This window comes from Hyperolius riggenbachi, chromosome 1 (genome assembly GCF_040937935.1).
Source record: "Hyperolius riggenbachi isolate aHypRig1 chromosome 1, aHypRig1.pri, whole genome shotgun sequence".
NCBI lineage: Eukaryota > Metazoa > Chordata > Amphibia > Anura > Hyperoliidae > Hyperolius > Hyperolius riggenbachi.
Window position 1 is genome coordinate 277620054 of NC_090646.1, and position 25669 is coordinate 277645722.

The 25669-nt window shown below is 45.9% G+C and overlaps 1 protein-coding gene across 2 annotated transcripts in view; it reads left to right on the forward strand.

Annotated features, from left to right (window-relative positions):
- The window catches only part of LOC137506680 (signal-transducing adaptor protein 1-like), a 153686-nt gene that overhangs the window by 43168 nt on the left and 84849 nt on the right, over window positions 1-25669 (forward strand). For both annotated transcript variants that reach the window (XM_068233619.1, XM_068233618.1), the window contains exon 2: window positions 24086-24154. In XM_068233619.1, coding sequence (XP_068089720.1) covers window positions 24086-24154 — 69 coding nt within the window. The remainder of the gene's footprint in view (window positions 1-24085; window positions 24155-25669) is intronic.

Sequence of the window (25669 nt, forward strand, 5' to 3'; positions counted from 1 at the left end):
AAGAGAAATATCTGGCATTCCGGATCGATTTAAATCGAAAAAAACGGGAAATCCGATCGGATTTTTCAGTCGAATGAAAAAAAAGCTTTCGATTTTTTCGAGAGATACGATCATTTTTATCGAATTACTGTAAAATCGGATCATTTTATTGTATCGTGTGTGGCCACCTTAAGGGTGGTACCTAATCTCCACGGGCCATAACCTCTTGGGCTAAGTCCCATAGGGAAGCTCTCATTACCCAAAATGGGCATCAAGGGTGATGGCCAGGGTGAGATAAGTGGCAGTTCCCTGCAGGGCCGGCCCTAGACTTTTTGCCGCCTGAGGCAAAAAAAAAATTTCCGCCGCCACCCCCCCCGGTGGGGGGGCGCTCTGGGGGGCCGCCGAGCTGGAGGGGTAGCTGGCAGGACGGGGGTATTGAGCCTAGCGGCGGGGAGGGGGTCGTACCCCCCCTCCCTCGCCTGGGTCCCCCGAACTGCGCTCCCCTCCAGCCTTACATAGAAGAAGCAGCCGCTATTTGTAAGACGCACAGGCGGGGAGGACTCACCTCTTCCCAGCGTGCGCTCCACTGACATCACTTCCTGCAGCGTTGCAGGAAGTGACGTCAGTGGAGCGCACGCTGGATCGAGGAAGAGGTGAGTCCTCCCCGCCCGTGCCTCTTACAAATAGCGGCTGCTTCTATGTAAGGCTGGAGGGGAGCGGAGGACGGGGGACCCAGGCGAGGGAGGGGGGGGTCCGACCCCCCCCTCCCCGCCGCTAGGCCCAATACCCCCGTCCTGCCAGCTACCCCTCCAGCTCGGCGGCCGGCTCCCCGCACGGACGGGCGGATGCCGCCCCTGGAAATTTGCCGCCTGAGGCAAAAGTTTCACCCCGCCTCACGAGCGGGCCGGCCCTGGTTCCCTGTATTTAGCTAAAATGCGGAGGGTCTGCTGGGGAATAGTGGCTGCTAAATTTAATTTTAAGGGGTGTATAGACCAAGGTCTACCTTGTAGTGTGCTTCCTATTAGCTCCTCTTCCATACCCACCCAACGTTTGAGGGAGCCGTGCCTGTGCCAGTCAATCACCTTGATCAGAGAGGCTGCAACGTAGTACACGCGTGGAATTGGGACTGCCATCCCACCTGATTCCTTAGGAGCAGTTTGAATAGTGTATTTCAATCTGGGTTTCTTACCATTCCAGATAAATTGGGAGAAGGTTCTCCTTAAATGAGTGAAGTAAGATGAGGGAATGAAGATAGGCATTGCCTGGAACAGGTATAGAAGGCGTGGCATTATTGTCATTTTGATAATACAGCTCCTTCCAAACCATGAGAACTGGGGCTTGTCCCAGGACTGCAAATCCTGTTTGATGCGGTGCAGGGCAGGGGTAAAGTTCGCAGACACCAGGTCTCTGGGATTGGGTGTAATCTGTATGCCCAGATATTTCAACGAGCGAGTGGGCCATTTAAAGGGGAAATTACTTTGCAGCAGTGTCTTGAGTTCTCCTGAGAGTTGTAGGCTTAAAGGTTCACTTTTGTCATAATTGATGGACATGTTTGATATCTCCCCATAAGATTTGAATTCGGCCAATAAATTTGGTAGTGAGACGTGGGGATTTGTGAGGAAAAACAGAAGGTCGTCCGCATATGCAGCTATTTTGTGAGTAGAGTTGGGGAGAATGACTCCCTGTATGTCAGGATTATTTCGAACTGCACACAGGAACGGCTCCAGAGAAAGCGCAAAAATTAAGGGCGAGAGAGGGCAACCCTGGCGGGTACCATTGCAGATAGGAATGGGTCTGATAGTGCGCCGTTCGCTTTCACCCTAGCAGTAGGACATGAGTAGAGAGCCAGGATACGACCAAGCATGTTATCTGACAGGCCTATAAACCTAAGTGTGCCTGCGATGAGGTCCCAGTCCACCCTGTCAAAGGCTTTTTCTGCGTCTGTTGATAGCAAGAGAGTTGGTATGGACTGTGACCTCACCCAGTGCATGATGTTTAAAGTCCTAATGGTGTTGTCTCTGGCCTCTTGGCCCAAGACAAATCCCACTTGATCGTAGTGAATTATTGAGGGGATAAGGGGGGGCCAGTCTATTTGCCAGCATTTTCGAATAGATCTTCAAATCTACATTAAGCAAGGATATAGGTCTGAAGCTCTGGCATTGAGCCGGATCTTTTCCCTCCTTTAGAATTACGGAAATGTGGGATTCAAGCATTTGAGGGGAGAAGGAGCTCCCACCTGAAAGGGGGTCAGAGATGGCATTAAATGCTTTGAGAAAATGTGGGGATAATTGCTGTGCTAGCTTCTTATAGTATTCTGCTGTGTAGCCATCTGGGCCTGGTGCTTTGCCTGAGGGCGTTTGGGAAAGGGCTATGTGCAATTCGTCTTCTGAGAATGGTTCCTCTAATATTTTAGTATCATCTGGGGATAGCTTCGGCATCCGTGACCGTTGGAGATAGTCAGCTATTCTACTCTACTTGGCCTCTGCATTAGACGCAGGGTGATGGTGTGGAAGATTATATAAATTGGAGTAAAAATCCTTGAAGGTCTCTACAATCTTTTCATATTTATAATGCATTACTGAGCGTTTATCCTTGATACAAGGTATGTAATTTGAAGACTGTTGGATTTTTAATGCTTTGGCCAAGATTGAGCTGCACTTGTTGCCAAATTCGTAGAAAGTGCGCCGACAGCGCAGGGCCGCATATTTGTCTTTAAAAAATAATAGTGATTTGAGTTTTTCTCTCAAGTTTGTAAGAGTGGCCAGTGTTGTAGGGGCTCTATCTCTTTTGTGTTTCTGTTCTAGCTCACCAATTGATACCAGGGTGTCATTAATATCTTTCTCCCTTTCCCTTTTTTTCCTCGCCCCCTCCCTGATCAGAAGTCCTCGTGTGAAGCATTTTTGTGTTTCCCAGATCGTGAGAGGAGACATATCTCCAGTAGCATTTATCTCAAAAAATTCCTCCAGTTCCTGTTTGATTCTCTGAAAGACCTGCTTATCTTCCAGGAGAGAGTTGTTTAACCGCCAGGAAGCAGGACCTCGTCTATTTCCCCAATGGCTAAGTCAACAGAGACTGGGGCATGATCAGATAGGGAGATGTTTCCAATAGAAGGGGCTGTGGATACTGAGAGGAGGTTATGGGAGACAAAAATATAGTCTATCCTGGTGTATGCATTGTGAGGGAAAGAGTAATATGTATAATCAATCGCGGATGGGTTGTGAAGCCTCCACACATCTACTAGTTGCATTGAGCGCAGTAGTGATTTACATTTACGTAGAGCTAAATGAGAGACAGATGACTTTTTCAAAGAGGAGTCTAGTTCCGGATCTAGAACCATATTTAAATCCCCCCCCCCAGGAGGACACCACCCTCAGCAAAAGAGTGGAGTTTCGCCATAAATGATTGAAAGAAGGTCGTCTGCTGAATATTAGGCGCATAGAAGGAACCTATGGTGATCTTTTGGTTATACACCGTACCTTTAATCAAATTAAATCTGCCTTGTGGGTCTTGATATTGCTCTATTAGAGTGAAGGGGGTATCCCGTGAGATTAAAATGGCAGTTCCCTTGATCTTTGATGATTGCGGAAAGCTGAAGAACGCAGTTTTAAAGAACCTATTCAAAAGCCTGGGCGGCTTCGGGCCCTTGAAGTGCGTTTCTTGTAGACAAACCACATTAGCTCTCTCCTTATGGCATAGATGTAAAACAGACGACCTTTTCTCAGGAACATTTAACCCTCTGGCATTAAGTGAGAGTAATTTAAGTGACTGATGGAATTGTCATAGTCAGAGAGCGGTCCAGGAATGACACACGACCCAATGTAGCAGGGGAAATTGATGAGAGAGAGAGGTAGAAGATAAGAGAGAGAAAGAAAAGGAGAACAAAGATGCGTGTAAGGAGCCACGCAAAACACATAAGTGACATAAACATTTTAACCTTTGTTCCTGGAGTGGACCTTTCCCGGTCCAGATCCAGAATGAGTCTCAACTCGATTTCCAGGGAGCCGCAAGGGTTCCCGTTTGTATCGGCGAGTCGCCCTGGGGTATGTGTGCCACCAGTGAACCAGTGGGTAAGCCCCCTCACCCCCGGGCAACCGCATGTATAGTGATATATAACATAAGCATGCATAACTAAGGGTAACAGAAGAACTTGTATAGAATCTATTAAATGAGCGTTGATTAATGAAAGGTATCTCAGCTGATTGAGATATAAAACAGCACGGATCCCAGTCTCAGCTAGGTCTCGACTCTTGTGGGCAGCCCAAATGGCCCCCCTCCCCCCCCCCTTATTCCCCCACTTTAAGTCCATGGTGTTGGTTGCTTAAATAGGTAATTCTATATCGATCATGGGTGTCTAGCATGGATGAGTTTGACTTTAATAGTAGTGCAACAACATAATTGAAGTAAAACTCCGTGGAGTAAACTATATCTGGTAAAGCCTACGGCCTATATAGTTCCCCTGTGAGAACCTCGGGTGCGTCCATATATCATCCCTCTATTTGTCAGCTCAATAATTTAACTCAGGTTTCCCACCTTGCACACCCCCTCCGGCCTAGAGCCGATCCCTACGTCCCCCAAGCCGTCACACATTCCCAATCCACAGATAATCGATGACATGGATACCTTTTCACGATAAACAGTACAAGCACATAATGATAATCAGTAGCATTGTAAAAGGTGTATATGGAAGTGAGTGAGTTCTGAGGGGTCAATCAACCAAGTGGGGACAGCTAAAGTGTGCCATTGGTCCGGGAGGGGGAGCAGCAACTCATCCTCGTGCAGGGAGACGGTATGGAAGGCAGAGGAACCGAAAGGTAGGGACCATGAGAAAAATAGCGGGTATGCGTAGAGCGGAGGTGGTGTAAACATGCCACAAACGGACTTGATAGAGTCTGTCCACTGTAGCGAGGATTTCAGTGGGAGGAAAAGCTTATGTCCATTGTTTATCTCCGAGGATGCCAAAACATGGGAGGCAAGAGAGAGCAAAGTAACAGTACTTACGCAAGATCTCGAGGGTGCTTTTTTGCTTTCTGCGGCCTACCGAATTCCGGAGAGTCAGGGTCCCATTCGGTCAGGTCTACGGCGGCCAGTGACAGGGCCTCCATAAATGGGGGTAGCTCACGTGGATGACGCAGAATGCAGACCTGGGTTCCTTTAGTGGCGATCAACTGGAACGGGAATCCCCAGCGGTATGATATACCCTCCTGTTTCAAGGCCTGTATGAGAGGTCGTAGGGCTCTACGTTGAGCGAGGGTGAAAGGCGCCAAGTCCTGATACAGCGTGACTTCAGCTCCGTCATGGTCTAACGGTCCGTTGGCGCGCGCCGCGGCCATGATGTCCTCCTTGTCTTGTCTCCTTGTGCGGCCTGCAGATAATGTCCCGCGGTTGCTCTCGGTTAGTGGGCACAGCCCGAAGGGCTCTATGCGCGCGGTCGAATTTGAGTTTCTGGGCCGCAGGGCGATTCAAGAGCCCGTTGAAAAGGGATCTCAGCGTCGGTATGATATCCTCTGCAGGGACTGTTTCAGGGATTCCGCGGATCCTAATGTTATTTCGCCGTCCCCTATTCTGGAGATCCTCCATCTGGTATCTCGTGGTTCGAGTAAGGGCCTGTTGCTTCTCGTTGGAATCCCTTAGGGAAGCAATTTCAGCACGTAGCTGGGCGATGTCCGTCTCTGTCGCGGAAACCCGGCCTGTAAGGCCCGAGATGTCGGCGCGGATAGAAGCGTTCTCCGACCTCGTGGAGGACACAATGCGCTCCGTCTGTTCGTCCAGATCCTTTTTAGTTGGAAGTGAGCGGAGGTACTTTCATATATCTTCTAAGTTGCTCATGGCAGCAGGTCCCGGTCTAGGCTGGCTAGCGGTTTGTGGGGATGATGTGGTCGGATCCGCCATCTTGGAGGCCTCAGGACTCGGGGTAAGTGCCTGAAAATATAGGGTCACAGGGCGCTGAGATGGTGCAGAGTGCTTTCGATGTTTGCTCCTATTCTTCTTCACTTTATCCATACCCTTTTAGGCATCAGGGAGAGGAAAATTGTCGCGTATAGTCTCTAAAGCAGGGGTCTCAAACTCGCGGCCCGCGGGCCATTTGCGGCCCTCGATACAATATTTTGTGGCCCTCGCCAGCAAAAGCTTCCTTATAGTTCGCTTAAGTGCTCCCAAGTAATCCGCCGCATCCCCGCCACTAAACGAGGGCTGCAGAGCCCCCAAGTCACCCGCAGGGCAATCCGCCGGCATTTCCTGGAAGGGGCAGAGCTTTCAGCTTCAGCTCTGCCCCTCCTGACGTCAATCGCCGCACGGATCGCTGCCTCTCCCCGCCCCTCTGTGTAGGAAGAGTGAGAGGGTCAGGCAGAGGCGGCGATGCACCACGATTGACGTCAGGAGGGGCAGAGCTGAAGCTGAAAGCTCTGCCCCTTCCAGGAAATGCCGGCGGATTGCCCCTTGGGCGATTCGGGGGCTCTGCAGCCCTCGTTTTGCAGCGGGGACACGGCGGATTACTTGTAATGGGAACACTGAAGCGAACTATAAGGTAAAATAGGCAAAATAGATCGCTGCAGTGTGAATTTGATTTTGGAATAAAAATCAATGCAAGGGACGGTGGGGAGGGGGGGTGGCGGGAGCTGCTGATTGTGAAATCCCTTATGCGGCCCAGCCTCATCCTGACTTTGCCTCCTGCGGCCCCCAGGTAAATTGAGTTTTGAGACCCCTGCTCTAAAGTAACATGCGGGCCCGGGAGCTCAGTAGCAAGACGTTCTCCCTCCTCCATTGCCGGCCACGCCCAGCAAGTAATTTTTTGATGGGAAATGACATTGGTGTCTCCCAAAATATATTAGATGATGTACAAAGGGCATTATTGTGGGGGAAAAGACATTTATCAGCTTTTACTTACACTAGAGCAAAAATTGTCAATTCCAAAATTATTCATACCCTTCACAATCTGTCACAGTCTGTGGGAAAATCAAAAGTTCTATACCATTCCAAATAGTCCAAGCTGTTCTAAAGCATCCTAATTACCCTAATTAATTGGGAACAGCTGTTTTAATCAACTTAACAGGTAAAAACAGAAGCTCTCTGCAGTTGGTTTGTGGACAGACAGTCATGGCTAAGACAGAGGAGCTTGGTGAGGACCTGCGGCTGCACATTGTGGCTGCTCACAAGTCAGTAAAGGGCTACAAGGCCATTTCTAAATGTTTTCAAGTTCCAGTGGCTACAATGCAAAGTATTATGATGTTTCCTTCATTTGGCGTAAAGCCTTCAACCCAAAGAACACCATCCCCACTGTTAAACATGGTGGTGGGAACCTCATGCTTTGGGGGTGTTTTTCAGCCAATGGACCAGGAAACCTAATCACAGTAAATGGCACCATGAAAAAAGAGCAGTACATGAGGATTCTCAAAGACAACATCAGGCAGTCTGCAGATAAACTTGGCCTTGGGCACCAGTGGACATTTCAGCATGACAATTACCTAAAACACACAGCAAAAGTGGTGAAGAAATAGTTAGCAGACAACAACATTTATGTTTTGGAGTCACCCAGGTAGAGTCCTGACTTGAATCCAATTGAGAATCTGTGGAAGGAGCTAAAGATCAGGGTGATGGCAAGAAGACCCTCCAACCTGAATAATTTGGAGCTCATTGATAAAAATGAATGGGCAAAAATACCTGTGGAGACATGCAAAAAGCTGGTCTGCAATTATAGTTACATAGTTATTTGGGTTGAAAAAAGACATACGTCCATCGAGTTCAACCAGAAAACAAAATACAACACCAGCCTGCTCCCTCACATATCCCTGTTTATCCAGAGGAAGGCAAAAAACCCTTACAAGGCATGGTCCAATTAGCCTCAAAAGGGAAAAAATTCCTTCCCGACTCCAGATGGGAACCAGATAAAATCCCTGGATCAACATCATTGGGCATTATCTAGTAATTGTAGCCATGGATGTCTTTCAACGCAAGGAAAGCATCTAAGCCCCCTTTAAATGCAGGTATAGAATTTGCCATAACTACTTCCTGTGGCAATGCATTCCACATCTTAATAACTCTTACTATAAAGAACCCTTTCCTAAATAAATGGTTAAAAAGTTTTTCCTCCATGCGCAAATCATGTCCTCTAGTCCTTTGAGAAGGCCTAGGAACAAAAAGCTCATCCGCCAAGCTTTTATATTGCCCTCTGATGTATTTATACATGTTAATTAGATCCCCTCTAAGGCATCTTTTCTCTAGACTAAATAAACCCAGTTTATCTAACCTTTCTTGGTAAGTGAGAACTTCCATCCCATATATCAATTTTGTTGCTCGTCTCTGCACCTGCTCTAAAACTGCAATATCTTTCCTGTAATGTGGCGCCCAGAACTTAATTCCATATTCAAGATGTGGCCTTACTAGAGAGTTAAACAGAGGCAATATTATGCTAGCATCTCAAGTTTTTATTTCCCTTTAATGCATCCCAAAATTTTGTTAGCTTTAGCTGCAGTGGCTTGGCATTGAGTACGATTATTTAACTTGTTGTTGATGAGTACTCCTAAGTCTTTCTCCAAGTTTGATGTCCCCAACTGTATCCCATTTATTTTGTATGGTGCTAGACCATTGGTACGACCAAAATGCATGATTTTACATTTTTCAACATTGAATTTCATCTGCCATTTATGTGCCCATATAGCCATCCTATCCAGATCCTGTTGCAATATGTCCCTATCTTCCTGAGAGTTGATGATTCTGCACAATTTTGTATCATCTGCAAAAATAGCAACATTGCTTACTACTGCATCTACTAGGTCATTCATAAATGAAATTGAAGAGCACTGGACCCAGTACAGACCGACTCCTGTGGGACCCCACTGCTAACAGACACCCATTTTAAATATGATCCATTGACCACAACTCTTTGTTTTCTATCTATTAGCCAGTTCCCTATCCTTGCACGCAGACTCTTCCCCAGTCCTTGCATCCTCAACTTTTGCACTAGACTTTTGTGTGGAACAGTGTCGAAGGCATTTGCAAAGTCCAAGTATATCACATCTACAGCATTCCCAATATCCACATTAACGTTCACTACCTCATAAAAGCTGAGCATGTTAGTCAAACAGGACCTGTCTTTAGTAAACCCATGTTGATGCTGAGAAATAAGATTATTTTCTACTATGAAGTCATGTATAGTATCTCTTAGTAACCCCTCAAATAGTTTGCATACAACTGATGTTAAGCTTACAGGTCTATAATTTCCTGGATCTGATTTTTTGCCCTTCTTAAATAATGGGAAAACGTGGGCTGTACACCAATCCACTGGGACTCTGCCAGTTGAAAGAGAGTCACAAAAGATAAGATAAAGGGGTTTATCTATAACTGAACTTAATTCCTTTAGGACCTAAGGATGCATGCCATCCGGGCCAGGTGCCTTGTCTATTTTTAATTTATTTAGTCTTGCCTTCACTTCTTCTTGCGTTAAGTATTTAATATTACAGTTAGAAGATTGAGACTCTTCTGCATCTGTAATTTGCAACAGTGATGTTTCCCTTGTGAAGACAGAGGCAAAGAAAGTATTTAAGAACTCTGCCTTACCTTGGTCATCCACCATTGAGTTCCCACCCTCATCCTTTAGGAGTCCAATACAGTCAACCTTTCTTTTTTTAGAGTTGATGTACTTGTAAAAGTTCTTTGGGTTAGATTTGATATCCCTAGCAATTTGATTTTCAGCTTCAATCTTTGCCAGCCTAATTTATTTTTACAACTTTTATTGCACTCCTTATAATTGCTTAATGCAGCCTCGGTGCCCTCCTTTTTTAGGACCTTATAGGCATTCTTTTTCCCCTTCATTTTATCTCTAACCTCTCTATTCATCCATAGAGGCCTTTTTTTATTCCTAGACATTTTGTTTCCATATGGGATATACATACTACAATATTGATTGAGAATAAGTTGAAAAGCTTGCCATTTCCCTTCAGTATCCTCCCCTTGTAGTATATTATCCCAGTTCACCAAACTTAGTGCCTGCCTGAGTTGATTGAACTTTGCTTTTCTAAAAATCATAGTTTTAGTGGTCCCGCTGCACCAGATCAAACGTTATCATGTTGTGATCACTATTTCCCAAATGTTCTTGAACCTGCACATTTGATACATTATCTGTTCTATTAGAAATGATCAATATCCAGTAACGCATTCCCCCTAGTTGGTTCCGTTACCATTTGAGTCAAGTAATTGTCCTGTAGTGATGCCAGAAATCTGCTGATTTTACCAGAATGAGTAGCCTCAATACCCCAGTCAATGTCTCGAAAGTTGAAGTCACCCATAATTATGACCTAATTTTTACTTGCAGCTTTTCCAATCTGCTGTAGTAATTGCAGTTCTGCAGCTTCATGAGTATGTGGTGGCCTGTAGCATACCCCAATAAGCAATTGGCAACCTTGATTTCCACCATGAATGTTTACTCAAACGGACTCCACATCTTCACAATCTTCCTCCATCTCATCGTTTAGGACAGCTGTAAAAGAATTCTTGACAAACCCCTCCACCTTTTTTCCCTGTTCTATCCTTGCTAAACACATTGTATCCCTCTAAATTCGCTATGCAGTCATGGCTTTCATCCATCCGTGTCTCGGTTATTCCCACAATGTCATAGCCTTTGTCAATCAGAATGAATTCTAGTTCGTCCATTTTATTTGCAAGGCTCATAGCATTGGTTACCATGCACTTTATGTTTTTACCACCATATTTTCCAATTTTGGATACCTGAAATGGGCTACTTGAAGTTTTCCCAACCTCTTTACTCCTTACACTGTCCCCACCCCCTCTCCACCCCCCATAATGTTAGGCTCGCACTGTCTTTTTACCTTATCTTGTCTACATATTGAGACTTTACCCTCCCGCCTCCCCCCAGATCCTAGTTTAAAATCTCCTCCAACCGTTTAGGTGTTTGATTGCTGTAATAGCTAATAAAGGTGTTTCTATTGATTATTGCGAAGGGTATGAATAATTTTGCACTGGAGAATTTGTAATCAAATGTAAATAAAAGCTGAAAAAAGTTTTTTTTTTCCCCACAATAATGTCTCTTGTGCATTGTCTTATTATCTTGTGGGAGACACCAGTGTCATTTCTCATCAAAAAATTACTTGCTGGTTGAATAAAAGTTACTTTTAAGTCAAAATTTGCCAGGGGTATGAATAATTATGGGCAGCAGTGTATATAGCAATCCATGGCCTGTATTCAAATAAAGTTTCTCCCGAGTTTTCTCACAGGAGATACATTTTATTATCTACAAAATATATTTTCTGTTCCTGGCTGGCAAGAGTACTAATAAGTAATATAAATAATATTTTTATAGCACTTTTTTCCCTGGGTACTCAACTCGAAGCGCTGTGTCCCTGTGTTCTGCAGTCTCAAAGGCTTGGGAAAAAAGGTGGGTTTTTAGCCTTTTCTTAAAGCTCTCCAGAGAATGGACCCCTCGCACTGATTGTGGAAGTGAGTTCCATAGAGAAGGGGCTGCATAAGAAAAGGCCAGAGCACCACATGTTTTTAAGTGGATCCTGGGAATAACCAGATTCATCTGATTGGCAGAGCGGAGGGTGCGTGGAGGGGCATATAGTTCCAATAGATCCACTATGTATTTGGGTCCCATGTGGTTATGTGGTTTAGCCCTGAATGTCAGCAGTCAGGGATTTTCCATTTTACTGGCAACCAGTGAAGAGTTTGCAGTACTGGGGAGATGTGTGAGCTGCAGGAGGGGGGGGATGGGAATATTGGTTAGGAGTCTACCTGCTGCATTTTGTACTAGTTGTAAGGGGCAAAGAACCTTATCTGAGGTACTGATGAACAGGGCATTGCAGTAGTCCAGGCGGAAGGATAGGATACAAATGCCTAAACTAGCACAGGTAGGTCTTCAGCTGGGATAAGGTGTTTCATTCTTGTTATATTTCTCAGGTGGAATAATGAGGATTTGATGACAGCTTATACCTGCTGTCTGAGTGTTACCTTTTCATCCATAATCACACAAATGTTTTGCACAGAGGCTTAATACTGTACAATATCTCCCTGTATTGCTAGTTTGAAGTGGGGGGAGTTTTGGACTTTTTTTTATCATGTGTGGCCCGACTACCACCAACACCTCTGTATTGTCAGAGTTCAGCCTCAATACTCCAGTCAATGCCTGGAAAGTTGAAGTCACCCATAACTATGACCTCATTTTTACTTGCAGCTTTTCCAATCTGCTGTAGTAATTGCAGTTCTGCAGCTTCATGAGTATGTGGTGGCCTGTAGAATACCCCAATAAGCAATTGGCAACCTTTATTTCCACCATGAATATTTTCAATAACTCTCGACAGTCCATTCAGAAAGCTCAGTCAGCTCTATTCACTTCTTTTTTTCCACTGCAATTTATACAAATACGGCCAAGTCAGAGACAAACGTAAGCTCTAGATCAGTAGACAACCAGTGGAATCCCCTTCCTGACACCTAATCCTAACCATAACAACTAAAAACTTATCTCCCGCTACTCTATCCTCTAACGCTAACCCTTCTAATATTAGCCCTAGACTAGCCTACTACTTTTCAGTGTTTACGGTATGATGTTTTGGCTACAGAGCAGCTGAAACACCATGCCAGATATGCTATTCTAGCGCCAATAACTTCACACGCATCATTTCCTACTACGTAATGGCCCAAAACTCTAGTTTATTTTGTAGTGTGTCATTTTGGCTATAGAATAGGTGTAATCCCATTAAATTCTTTATAGGCACTTTAATAAAATCATTCTCCACATATTGCATTGAGCTAATTATTTCTGGCCAGTGGTGCTGTTACAGCAGATTGTTATTATGAGATTCTGCTGTAGCTACAGAGCTGGTTGCAAAGAGTTAATACCTTACCAGCAGAGGTAGAAGGTGCAGAGGGGTCAGGTGATCTGTGCTGATAGGGAAATACTGGCTTGTCCCCCTCCCAGACTAATGGCCCGTACTCACGGGCTGCAGAAGTGGCCTGTCGCCAGCACACGTGAGCGTGTGGGCGACAGGCAGGCGACAGCTCCTCGCCAGGTCCCTCCGCGTACACACGCGGAAGAGGGACCAGCGGCGAGACGGAAGCTGTCGCCGACGTTCCTCCTCCCCCCGCCGGAAGCTTCATTTACCACAATGGAGGTTGCTGTCGCTAGTCCGCGTACTCACGCGGACTAGCGACAGTTGCGGGGGAGGTGCGGCGGCGACTGTCGCCATGCGATTGAAACTTTCAATCGCATGGCGACATGAGCGACGGGCGACAGTTCGGGGTGCACGCGCGCGCGACGGCCCATACTCACGGGCGACCTGTCGCCGCAACACGCGCGCGCCGCGTGTTGAGGCGACAAAAGTCCCTCGTGAGTATGGGCCATTACTCTTGTGGGTTATGATGGGATAGGGGAAGTCTGCACAGTTAATTGTCCAGTAAAATGACTACAGGAGCCAGCCAAGTAGTTGTAATATATCTTTTGCAAATAGTGCAGATGTGCAGAATGTGGCTGCCATGACAATGGGGGCCGCATGGAGCAGAATCCGCCCATAAATATCTAAAGCCCCATCTACACGATACAATTCCACATGCGATCGATCAAATTCAATTGGATCGAATTCGAATGGATCGATTAAATCCAACATGTCCGATTGGGATTCGATTGATAGTGTGATCGATTTTGGTTAGTTATCAATGCAAATCGACCACACTATCAATCAAATCCCGATCGGACATGTCAGATTTAAGCGATCCGATCGAATTCGATCCAATCCAATTCAATCGCACGCACGTGGAATTGTATTGTGTAGATGGGCTTAAAATACAGCTGGTGGGGCACAGTTTGCATCGACTGACATGCATGACAGAACCAGCAAGACTCCAGAGTAAGGCGTATTGGTACGCATTATCATTCAAGTGCCTGGTTTCTATTAAAAATGTTATTTTTTGGGCTACCCCCTACTTTTAGAGGTAAGCCTATTTATGTATGTTTTTTCCAGCTTACATTATCCATTCCACACATCACATCTTGGGGTGCCTCCTCCCTCCCAGTAATATACTACCTGGGTAAATTATTATTAAGCAGGTATGTGCATGGGGAAAGGGGGGCGGGTATTCTGGGTGCCCAAGTACCCCCTTCATTTCTGTGACTCACTACCCTAGGCCCTTCCAGACCAGTTTCAAAGCACAGGCACTACAGGGGTCGCCTTGAGGGCAGATCTGTCTAGAAAGGCACTGTAAATTTTCTGGCAGTCCAGGGTAAAAAAAGTTTATTTTCCCAGTCCTGAGAGACTGAATAGTAAGGGTGCAGAGAGAAAACGTTTTCTGCTCTCTGCACAATTGTTCTAATTACTGCATCTGCTCAGCCACTGATAAAGATTAATACAAAGTTTTATAGACAAAGATTTGTAGACAGTCCCTAATCAGTGTGCAGCAGGGTCTTGCGTACAGAGCCTTGCTCCCAGCCTCTCCACCCCCTTCCCAAATGCTGTGTACTAGTGATGCTGGAGGAGTTTGCAGAACCAGTTCTGCTCCATCCTAGGCTACGGCTGAGAGCTCAGCAGACTTGTCTGTCAGTTTTCTGTGTGTGTTTTCTGCGCACCATATGTGTCTGTATATGTGAAAACTTATCACAGACGCCAATGTAATTTATAGAGAAAATATGTGCAGTGCTAATGTACTTTAAAATTAGATCATGGTACTCCCAGCAGTTTACATAAGGACTTACAACATTCCGTGGGCTGCCATAGTCATAGTCTAATGGCTCACAAAATAATAATATAGCACTGACATCTTCTGCAGCACTTTACAGATCACATAGTCATGTCACTGACTGTCTGTTATGATCACTTCTGCAGCATGTGCTGCTGGCTGCAGTTTTGCTGGAGACAAGCAGTTTTTGATTTCTTTGCGTGCATTTGCTCGCATAGTTTTGCGTGCGCTTACACTGAGCGTTGATTCCATCTGCAGTCGCTCTGGAGTTAATGACAGGTTAATATGCTTTTGTGAAAACAAACATTGTCTGTTGCAATGGAATTGTAATCCCTTTCATGCAGGCTGCATCTCATTGTCTGGGTTTTACCCCTTGAGCACCAGAGCAATTTTCACCTTTCAGCGCTGCTTCCATTCACTCGTCTATAACTTTATCATTACTTATCACAATTAAATGAACTATATCTTGTTTTTTCCGCCACCAATTAGGCTTTCTTTAGGTGGGACATTATGCCAAGAATTATTTTATTCTAAATATGTTTTAATGGGAAAATAGGAAAAATGTGGGAAAAATTCATTATTTTTCAGTTTTCAGCCATTATAGTTTTTAAATAATGCATGCTACTGTAATTAAAACCCATGAAATGTATTTGCCCATTTGTTCCGGTTATAAAACCGTTTAAATGATGTCCCTATCACAATGCAATATTTTATTTGGAAATAAAGGTGCATTTTTTTCAGTTTTGCGTCCATCCCTAATTACAAGCCCATAGTTTAAAAAGTAACAGTGTTGTACCCTCCTGACATAAATATTTTAAAAGTTCAGTCCCTAAGGTAACTATTTATGTATTTTTTTTAATTGTAAATTTTTTTTTTTTTAATTACAAAAAAAAAAATGGGGAGTGTGGGAGGTAATGAGTTAATTTTTTGTGTATAAGTAATGAATTTGTATGTGAAAAATGCCTTAGGGTGTAGTTTTACTATTTGGCCACAAGATGGCAACAGTAACTTTTTGTTTAATGCGACCTCCAAGCGTCCTTCCGGACGCTTGGAGGAAGTACTAGGAGGCTGGGAACGTTTTTTTTTTAGCTTAGCGGAGAAGCAGCGGATCATTGCGGGGCTTAGATCAACGAACGGGAATGGATTTTCCCATTCATTGATCTCCGGGCGAGTGGCCGGCGGCGTGTTTACAAGCGGGAGTGCGCGCTAGAGCGAGCGGGAGCGCGGGCAGCGGCGGGAGCACGGAAAGTACGGATTTCTCCGTCCCTGGGGGTGAAAGGATGGAAAAAGGGACGGAGAAATTCGTACGGGCAGGGGTAAAGTGGTTAATTACCATTCACATGTGTGGGAATCTGCATGTCTGCTCCCATTGGATGACCTCAGTATAAAGGACTGCTTCCTGCAGTGCTCGATGGGCTATCATGGTCTCAGATTCAGTCTGTTACTCTGTCCAAGCCTCACCTCGTTCCTAGTCCGTGTGGACTGCGCTGACTCCTGCGAAGGGGTCAGCGAGTCCTCCTAGTTCTGCTCTTGTTATCAGAAATTGTTACTTTGCGTGTCTTGCGTCATATATTGATTCATCGCCGATATATACGCATACTAGCATGTTTGTTATTTTCCTTGTATTCGTCTTACGTTAATACATCAGTGTCGCTGATATATACGTACACGGACTTTTTATATCCTGTGTTCAGTCAGTTAGCTTCCAGCACGTTTTGGTAGGTTGCGCGTATCGTGATCACCCGTGCTTAGGTAGCTCAGTTCTGCTCCTGTTACCTTGTGTGGATTGCGCTCACTTCTGCGTAGAGGTAGCGAATCCCTCCTAGTCCTGTTCCTGTTACCTTGTGTGGATTGCGCTCACTTCTGCGTGGAAGTAGCGAATCCTTCTGAGTCCTGTTTCTTGTATTGTTCCAGTTCCTAGCTAGCGTTCCTTGCTTATGTCATAAATCAGTTTATCGCCGATATATACATATGTCAGTCAGTCATTTGTAGCTTTATTGATATCTGTAATCGTAATACGCTAGGAATATCGTATCCATTGTATTTTAGTATTGTTGTGGCTGCTCGGATCTACGCCTGCTCTGTGCGCCACATCTCCTACGGGAGTTTGTCCTCTCCTCCACTAAACTGGGGATATCCTGGTTCCTGGTGCTAGCTTCTCCATGTCAGGATATACACTACGTGCTGACTGTGGAGGATATACCTCCAAGCGTAACACTGTCCTCAGAGGAGCTCACAATCTAATCTCTACCATAGTCAGTCTAATGTCCTAATGTCCTACCATATTATTATGTATTTGTAAGGCACTGACATCTTCTGCAGCACTTTAGAGAGTACATAGTCATGTCACAGGCTGTCCTCAGATGAGCTCACAGTCTAATCCTAGGTGTGAAGGTCACGTGTCACTGCAGGGCAAGGGAAGTGGAGGGGGGGGGGGGGGCAGCATTTGTTGGTACTACTGTGTATAGGGGGGGGGGGGGGGGGCTTTTTTAAATTTGAGCACCCCCACTTGAAGCTCTGCTGTTAAATGACCACTGTCGCGAAAATCATAAAATTTAAAATACATGTAAGCACATTTATATAAAAAGTAGATTTCTTCCAGAGTAAAATAAGCCATAAATGACTTTTCTCCTATGTTTCTGTCCCTTATAGTAGGTAGTAGAAATCTGACAGAACCAACAGGTTTTTGGAGTAGCCCATCTTCTCATGGGGGGTTTTCAGGGCTTTTTTTTATTTTTAGAAGTACTTGGCGAATGGGGGTTTCTCCGTCCAACTGAGATTGGGACTGGCCCAAGAATTGTCAGTTCTGTCAGATTTCTACTTCCTACTGTAAGTGACAGCAACAGAAAAGTAATGAATGGTTCATTTTACTCTGGAAAAAATGTACTTCTTATTTGTATGAGTTTACATGGATTTGACACATTGTGAAAAGGCTGGCCAAGATGACTAACACATTATATAAAACATGACCTATGTAAAGGTTGGCCATCTCGGTGGCTTAGGGTTGCATATGCAGAGTAATAAAATGGGTCGTTAATGCTAAACTAGTATCAACATTAGAGGCAGGAAAGTTTTGAAATCCATTGTTAAACCATGAAATTGGGGGGCAAGGATAGGCAGCAGAAACGTGTCCAAAGAAAACTGCCTTTCTTCATTCAGCAGACTTAGCCATATACCTTCATTTATAGAGGATCTCCCATACAGATTCCTGCCCCTTCTCTGAAAAAAATGAAGCTTATAGTTGCAGATACTCTAAAATCGATTTTAATACCCTAATGACATATTAACATTCTATAACCATATTCCTCTAAACTACACATGCCAAACACCGGCCCATGGGCCAAATCTGTCCCTCAGAGCCATTCAATTTGGCCCTCAAGTGGTTTACCCACTTTGCATTATTTTTGGCCCACTTTATATCACCAGGGATGCTGTATTGGACGTGAAGCCCTAGAACAACAAGGAAGCCATATGGGGAGGTAGGGGAAAGAACTAAACACTAGGAAACTGTATAGGGGAGGGTGGGAGCCTCTAGACACCAGGGAGCTTTATAAGGGAGGGAGGTTGCCAGTAAACATTGAGGTTAGCCCGCAACTAGGCCCCAGTGTACAATTCCTGCCCCACTTTGTATTTGAGTTTGACACCCCTGCTCTAAACTAACAGTTAGGCTAAACTAGCAGTCAGGCGAAGGATTATAGGACACCTAAAACTTAGAATTTTGCCTGTCTTAAAACAGAAGGTATTTGTGATTATTCAGATTGGGGTGAGCATATGATGTCTTCCACGATGCATCACCGCTGAATATGCAAATCATCTCTTTGTTGTCCCTGTGAGCCAAGCACACCTCCAGACAGGCTCGGACAGGGCCGGCGGGAGCTCGGGATTTTGCCCGCTAGGCCTCCCTTTTTGTGGCCCCTGGGGGCCCCGAGCACTGCAGGAGGGGGCACAGCGCAGGAAGGAGGAGCAGCGGCGGGCACAGAGCCGTGGGGAGAGGGGGCAGTCTCCCCCCCCTCACCTGGGGGCCTCCCCTTCCATGCTTCCCCTTCCAAGCTACAATGTGCAGCGGGCGGCAGACCAGAGTGGCAGCGAGCGGGGAACCGATCAACTTACTACTTCCTGGTTCCCGCTCTGCGTGCCAATACTCTGGTCTGGTCTTCTCTGCTGTACTGTCCAATCACGCTCTCACTGTGCTTCCTGTGAGAGCGTGATTGGACAGCGGAGAAGACCAGACCAGAGCAGCGGCAGGCAGAGCGGGATGCAGGAAATAGTAAGTAGACAGTTTTTGCCTGCTCGATGCCGCCCGCTGCACGTTCTAGCCTGGTGGGGGGAGCAGCGAAGGGGGGCCCCCCAGGTGAGTGGGGGGGGGGGAGACTGCCCCCCCCCCCCGTGCTGCTCCCCCTCCGTGCTGCTCTTCAATCTGCCATTTTGTGGGAAAATCTGACAATCTGGACGCATTTTGAGGGGAAATCTGCCGACGATCTGGTTACATTTTGAGGAGAAATCTGCCGATAATCTGGTTGCATTTTGAGGGTAAATCTGCCGACAATCTGGTTGCATTTTGAGGGGAAATCTGCCGACAATCTGGTTGCATTTTGAGGGGAAATCTGCCGACAATCTGGTTGCATTTTGAGGGGAAATCTGCTGACAATCTGGTTGCATTTTGAGGGGAAATCTGCCTACAATCTGGTTGCATTTTATGGGGAAATCTGCCGACAATCTGGTTGCATTTTGATGGGAAATCTGCCGACAATCTGCTTGCATTTTGAGGGGAAATCTGCCGACAATCTGGTTGCATTTTGAGGGGAAATCTGCTGACAATCTGGTTGCATTTTGAGGGGAAATCTGCAGACAATGTGGTTGCATTTTGAGGGGAAATGTGCTGACAATCTGGTTGCATTTCTTTTGGGGGGGGGGGGGGTCGGCCCTCCACCATGTGGTCTGGGGAAAAAAATGGCCCTCCATGCCCACGAAGTTGGACAGCACTGGACTACTTAATATTTTTATTTTGCGACATTTGACTACTTGAATTATCATGAGGCATGTAACTACTTGATTATTTTATCTAAAATGTATGTGGTCGGACCCACTCTCTATGAATAACACCGCTACTTATTTTGTGTATTTTTTTTAAAACAGAAGGTATTTGTGATTATTCAGATTGGAGTGAGCATATGATGTCTTCCACGATGCATCACCGCTGAATATGCAAATCATCTCTTTGTTGTCCCTGTGAGCCAAACACACCTCCAGACAGGCTCGGACAGGGCCGGCGGGAGCTCGGGATTTCGCCCGCTAGGCCTCCCTTTTTGTGGCCCCTGGGGGCCCCGAGCACTGCAGGAGGGGGCACAGCGCAGGAAGGAGGAGCAGCGGCGGGCACAGAGCCGTGGGGAGAGGGGGAAGTTTCCCCCCCCTCACCTGGGGGCCTCCACTTCCATGCTTCCCCCTCCAAGCTACAATGTGCAGCGGGCGGCAGACCAGAGTGGCAGCGAGCATGGAACCGATCAACTTAATACTTCCTGGTTCCCGCTCTGCGTGCCAATACTCTGGTCTGGTCTTCTCTGCTGTACTGTGCAATCATGCTCTCACTGTGCTTCCTGTGAGAGCGTGATTGGACAGCAGAGAAGACCAGACCAGAGCAGCGGCAGGCAGAGCGGGATGCAGGAAATAGTAAGTAGACTGTTTTTGTCCGCTCGCTGCCGCCCGCTGCACATTCTAGCCTGGTGGGGGGAGCGGCGAAGGGGGGCCCCCCAGGTGAGTGGGGGGGGGGGGGGGGCTGCCCCCCCTCGTGCTGCTTATTTTGTGTATTTTTTTTGTTATTTTGTGTATTTTTAAGTCTGCCCATGACCCATCATGACCACGTCCATGTTCAAGTGCTGACACCCATTTATTTCTGCTGCAGCGCGCCACATGTGGACATCTCCCTGTTGGGGACTGTCCTCAGAAGTGCTCACAATCTATTCTCTACCATAAGCTTATGCCCTACAAAATTATGTGTGTGTATGTGTATGTGTGTATATATATATATAGTGCAAAATGTCTAGAATATATGCATATGTGAGCCCAAAATGGGGGGGGGGGGGGGGTTATTGGTTGGGGGGGCAGCGTGCCCCAGGCTAAAGCTTTCCTGGTGGGCCCTTAGTGTTCCAGTCCGACCCTGCCTCCAGAATATCATGTGGATTCGTTTGGCTCTGTAATAATAACAAGCTGACACTTTATGGCATTCCAGCAAGTATATTTTTACATTAGTATATACAGGGATGAGGTTATCAGCGCCCACCAGCTAGTGCCTCTCGTTTCCCATGGCTAGCCTGACTATCAGTATCAATTAAGTGCCAGCATCATAGTTTACCTTGGCAGGAGAGCTCTTCTGGGAAAAAAAGTCACCAAGGTAGAGCTGCTTTGCATAACCTAGGTATTGTGACAGAATGATATTGATATCTATTCCCAAAGCACCCTCCTTAGTGATAAACAAAGGCTCTGCATTCATACGAAGAAAGCTTGTTTCAGTGCCAGAAAGGATATTCATTTGTATGCTGTGCTTGGAACATGTAGAATCTGTGCACATTTAATGGTTATAATGCATGGATGCATATGGAACTAGGGTTACTGCATGGTACACAGTGTACACACACACATATACTGTACATGCCATACAGCCCAACATTTTGAGATAAGAAAGTGGAACACTTTAAAACATGCCCCTGTCACACCTCTAACCACGCCCCCACCACACATATCACAAAGAATTTGTAAGCAAAAGATATAGAAAAATACATATATTTACATAGATCTGTACATGAGACCTGAAAGAGAAACAAATGAGGAAGAAAGAGGGACAGAGGGATTTGGTTCCCAAAGAGGGACTGTCCCTCCAAAAAAAGGGACAGTTGGGACATATGTGTAATGCTGTAAATAAGGAATACCCTGTTTCCCATTAAACAAGCAAGTACACACATTTCGCTCTGTGTGGATTTTATTATTATTATTATTGAAGTTTATAGTTGCAACTGAAACTGGGCCTTGTTTTGTGTGTTTTGTGGACTATGTCACTCGGAGAGCAGGGAGCATGTGGCAGGAAATTAAGATATCCCCCAAAAGTAAGCCCTAGTAGGAATTTTGAGTATGCTCAAACTATAAGCCCTACCCCGAAAGTAAGCCCTAGCAGCAGTAAGTGGGAAAAGTATGACAACTTGTTATTACCGGAGCCCATGGTCTCGATGGTGGGATCCTCAGTTTAGGTGTCCTTTACAGAGAACCAGAGGTGGGTTTCTGCTTATAGTGTGCCTTCAGCTGCCCCCCGTGCTCTGCTGTCCCCCCTTATAAAAACCGACAGGCTACCGACACACAGATTGTCGCTAGTCGGCTGTTTACATTCAGGCTGCCACTCACCGCTGCTCCTCCACCTCCTGTATACTTTGGCTCCCTGCCTGCGTCCCTTCCCTCCCCGACTCCGTAAGCTTCCTCCAATCGGCTTACAGAGGCGGGGAGAGAAGGGACACAGGCGGGGAGCAGCGCTATACAGGAGGCGGTGGAGCGGCGGTGAGTGGCAGCCTGAATGTAAACAGCCGACTAGCGACAATCTGTGTGTCGGTAGACTGGCGGTTCTTATAAGAGGGACAGCAGAGCACGGGGGGCGGCTGGAGGCACACTATAAGGACACAGAGGCTGGTGATAGTATGCAGAATGTGCCTCTGCTCTGTGTCCTATTATTTATTGCAGAAACCCACCTTGGGTTCTTTTTAATGTATGGAAGCGGTGTGGCTGATTTCTGAATGGTACAAAACTTTAATCCTCCTTAGATATTGTGTAGCTTGACCTTTGGTGTTTCAAGACCTAGTTCAGTTGTAGACTCAAAGAAGAGTTCCTTTATGCATTAAATAAAATAAACAAGTTATATCAGCAGCAGCAGTGTGTGTACAGAGCATGGAGCTGTTCTGGGGAACTTAACCACTTCAGGACCACAGGATTTACCCCCCCCCCCCCCCCCCCCTAAAGACCAGGCTATTTTTCACAAAAATGGCCACTGCAGTTTTAAGGCCTCGCTGCAGGGCCGCACAATTCAGCACACAAGTGATTCCCCCCCTCCTTTTCTCCCCACCAACAGAGCTGGTGGGGTCTGATTGCTCCCCCAATGTTCGTTTGTTTTTTTTACAAATATGTATTTCTTTATTTTTGTAATATTTTTTACCTTTTTTTTTCTCCCCTCTTCCCCCCATCCCTCCACCAGCCACTCAGCACGATTGGCCGTGATAGGCTTCAGCCTATCATACTGGATCGCTTTTGTCCTTCTGGAGGGGACAGCCGAGTGACGCAGCTGTTCCCTGTACAGCGCTGCCTTAGATCGCAGCCCTTTATGTACTAAATAGACAGTGTTTTCGCCATCTAACAGTCTCCTAGCGGCGATCGCCACTGAGAGACTGAAGGTGAAGCGGAGCTCTGCCTACCAAGCAAGAGATCCGCGTACAGCATGCGTGTGATCTCCTGCAAAAGCCAGCCCCAGGACTTTACGCCAATTGGCGATAGGCAGTCCTGGGGCTGCCACGCACATCGGTGTGACGCGGTCCTACAGTGGTTAACAGAGTCAGGTATGAGCACAGCCCTGTGCCCTGCTGTGTGAATGCTTCACTTTCCCCTTCATTACCAATGTCGGCTGTCCTTATTATTATCTTTATCCAAATTGCCAAATTTCATTGTCCATTGGTCAGTCGAACGGGAAATTGCATTATGTGTACCCAGCATGATGTCCTACCATATTATTATACTGTATTGTGCGTGGCCGAGGGAGACCTTTCAGGAATCCCCCCCCCCCCCACCCCTTGAAAATCCTGGGTTTGCCCCTGCCCGTGTATGGGTGGTGGGCGGCGCGTGTGTCTATGCATGTCAGTTACAGGTGGTTGACCCCTGTCATGTTCAGTCATGGTTTTTATGGTTATTATATGTGTCAAAGAGCAATTTTAGTGCATTTTTGTATTAAAGGATACCAGAGCCCAAAACACTAGGATTTAGAAACAGAAGAGCAATTTGCAGGCTGCAGAGCTCATTGCTGCACCTCAATGCTGCACATTCACTTTAAGACAGAGAAATGGTGCTGGCCACAATCATTACTGATAGAAAAAAAACTTGCTGATAGCCTTTATTAAAGGATACCAGAGCCCTACACACTTGGATAAATGGGAGGAGCAGGCATGAAGGGCAGCTTTCCTGATGCCCACCACTCCCCCATTCTCCTCTGCCCCTCCTTTCATACCTGAAGTCACTTGCATTACCAATTCTGTATTTTGTATCGATTCTGTATTTTGTCACCAATTATGTATTTTGTATATTGGTGTATTCCATTTGTCTGTATTATTATGTTCCCCATGTTTGTTTCCACAGAGTATGTTGGCGCTTTATAAAGCAATAATAATAATATGTTTGTTTTTGCTTGCAGGAAGTTAAATACTGGACTGAACTGCGAGGAACAAAACTTTTTTTCTACGGTGATAAAAAACAAGAAAAGGTAAACATCTGCGTTTTTTTTGCAGATGCAATTAGTTTATCATAAATAAAGCATAAGCCTGGTCTAATATATCATCCTGGGAATCTAAAAGCATTCCCACTGGGAAATATAATTTCACCACCAAACCTGTACTGTATTCATGTAAAATTATCTGCTACTAAGCAGGGAAAGATTACAGAGGCCAAGTTCGAACCTCGTAGGGGTTGCTATACGGCTAATAAATTAACAGGTGTGTGTGTGTGGGGGGGGGGGGGCCTCATTCATCAGTCTAATTAGCTTTGCATCTGTGCTTTGCTAGTAATGAACACCTCAATAAATGTGCATTGCATGAGGGCTGGTTCTCTCATGAAGCAAGGTGAAACATTTGCATCAGGCGCAGAAATTACAAGAGCAGCATGTTTGTATAATGTTTACACTAACAGCATGCAGTCAGAGTAGGACACGAGAGGAGAGCAAGGTGAAGAGGTCATCATTGGGGAAAAGCAGCTTGTTGTGCCAGAGCTGGGACAAGGTCCCCTAGCACCCAAGGCTGAGACAGCAAAGTGCGCCCCTCCATCCCTCCCACCCCAGCCGTCACACACGGATTGCTATTAGACTAATAGGTGCCCCAGGGCCCCCAACCTCCCCAACACCTTAATATCTAGTTATCTGGCTTGCAGTCACTGCTATGTATCCCCTTTTCTTATTTCTTTCTGTTTCATACACAATTAGGAATGACAGCTGAATGAATTGTGCGCCCCCTCCTACACTGCGCCCTGAGGCTGGAGCCTCTCCAGCCTATGCCTCGGCCCAGCCCTGTGTTGTGCTGTGTGAGGAGGCTGACAGTGAGTGAGGAGGGGGGGGGGGGGGGGGCAGGAGAGCAGCAGTGTTTCATTTGACTTTGACATCAAAAGGGAAGATGTGGCACTGCTGTCCTGAGCTGCAGCATGTCATGTGAGAACATTAAATAAAGGGGGAGGGGGACACATCTTCACAAGTTTGCCTCAGGCAGCAAAAAGTCTAGAACCTGCCCTGCATTGCATAGTGGTAATCCTTCACAAACTGGTTCCTTACTCTGATTACACTTTTCTGACACTGCAGCTGTCCTTGGTAGGGTTTGACTCATACACAAAGAAAAGTACCCAAAGAATACAGCACCAAACCACTCCTGATAATTATCGAAAAATATTGCAAAACTTTATTGGAAATAATTAGTTAACAATATTAAAATATTTAAAAATCACCAAAGGTGATGGCAGCGGTGTACAAAATACTCAATATAGCAAGATAATACAATAATCACAAAGCCTCACAACCACCTCTAATAATATATAACATTACAAAAAATGAGTAAGCCAAAAGAGCGCATAAATATACAATAGAGCCAGTATAAAGTGCAGGGTAATATAGTGGAAATGTGACTAAGCTGCACAATATAGGATAGATCCAAATATATTGATGATCAAAGTTAGATGAAGGAAGGTGCTAACAAGAGTCCCTGAGGTCTCCAATGGCAATAATAGTGTAGTGTCCAGT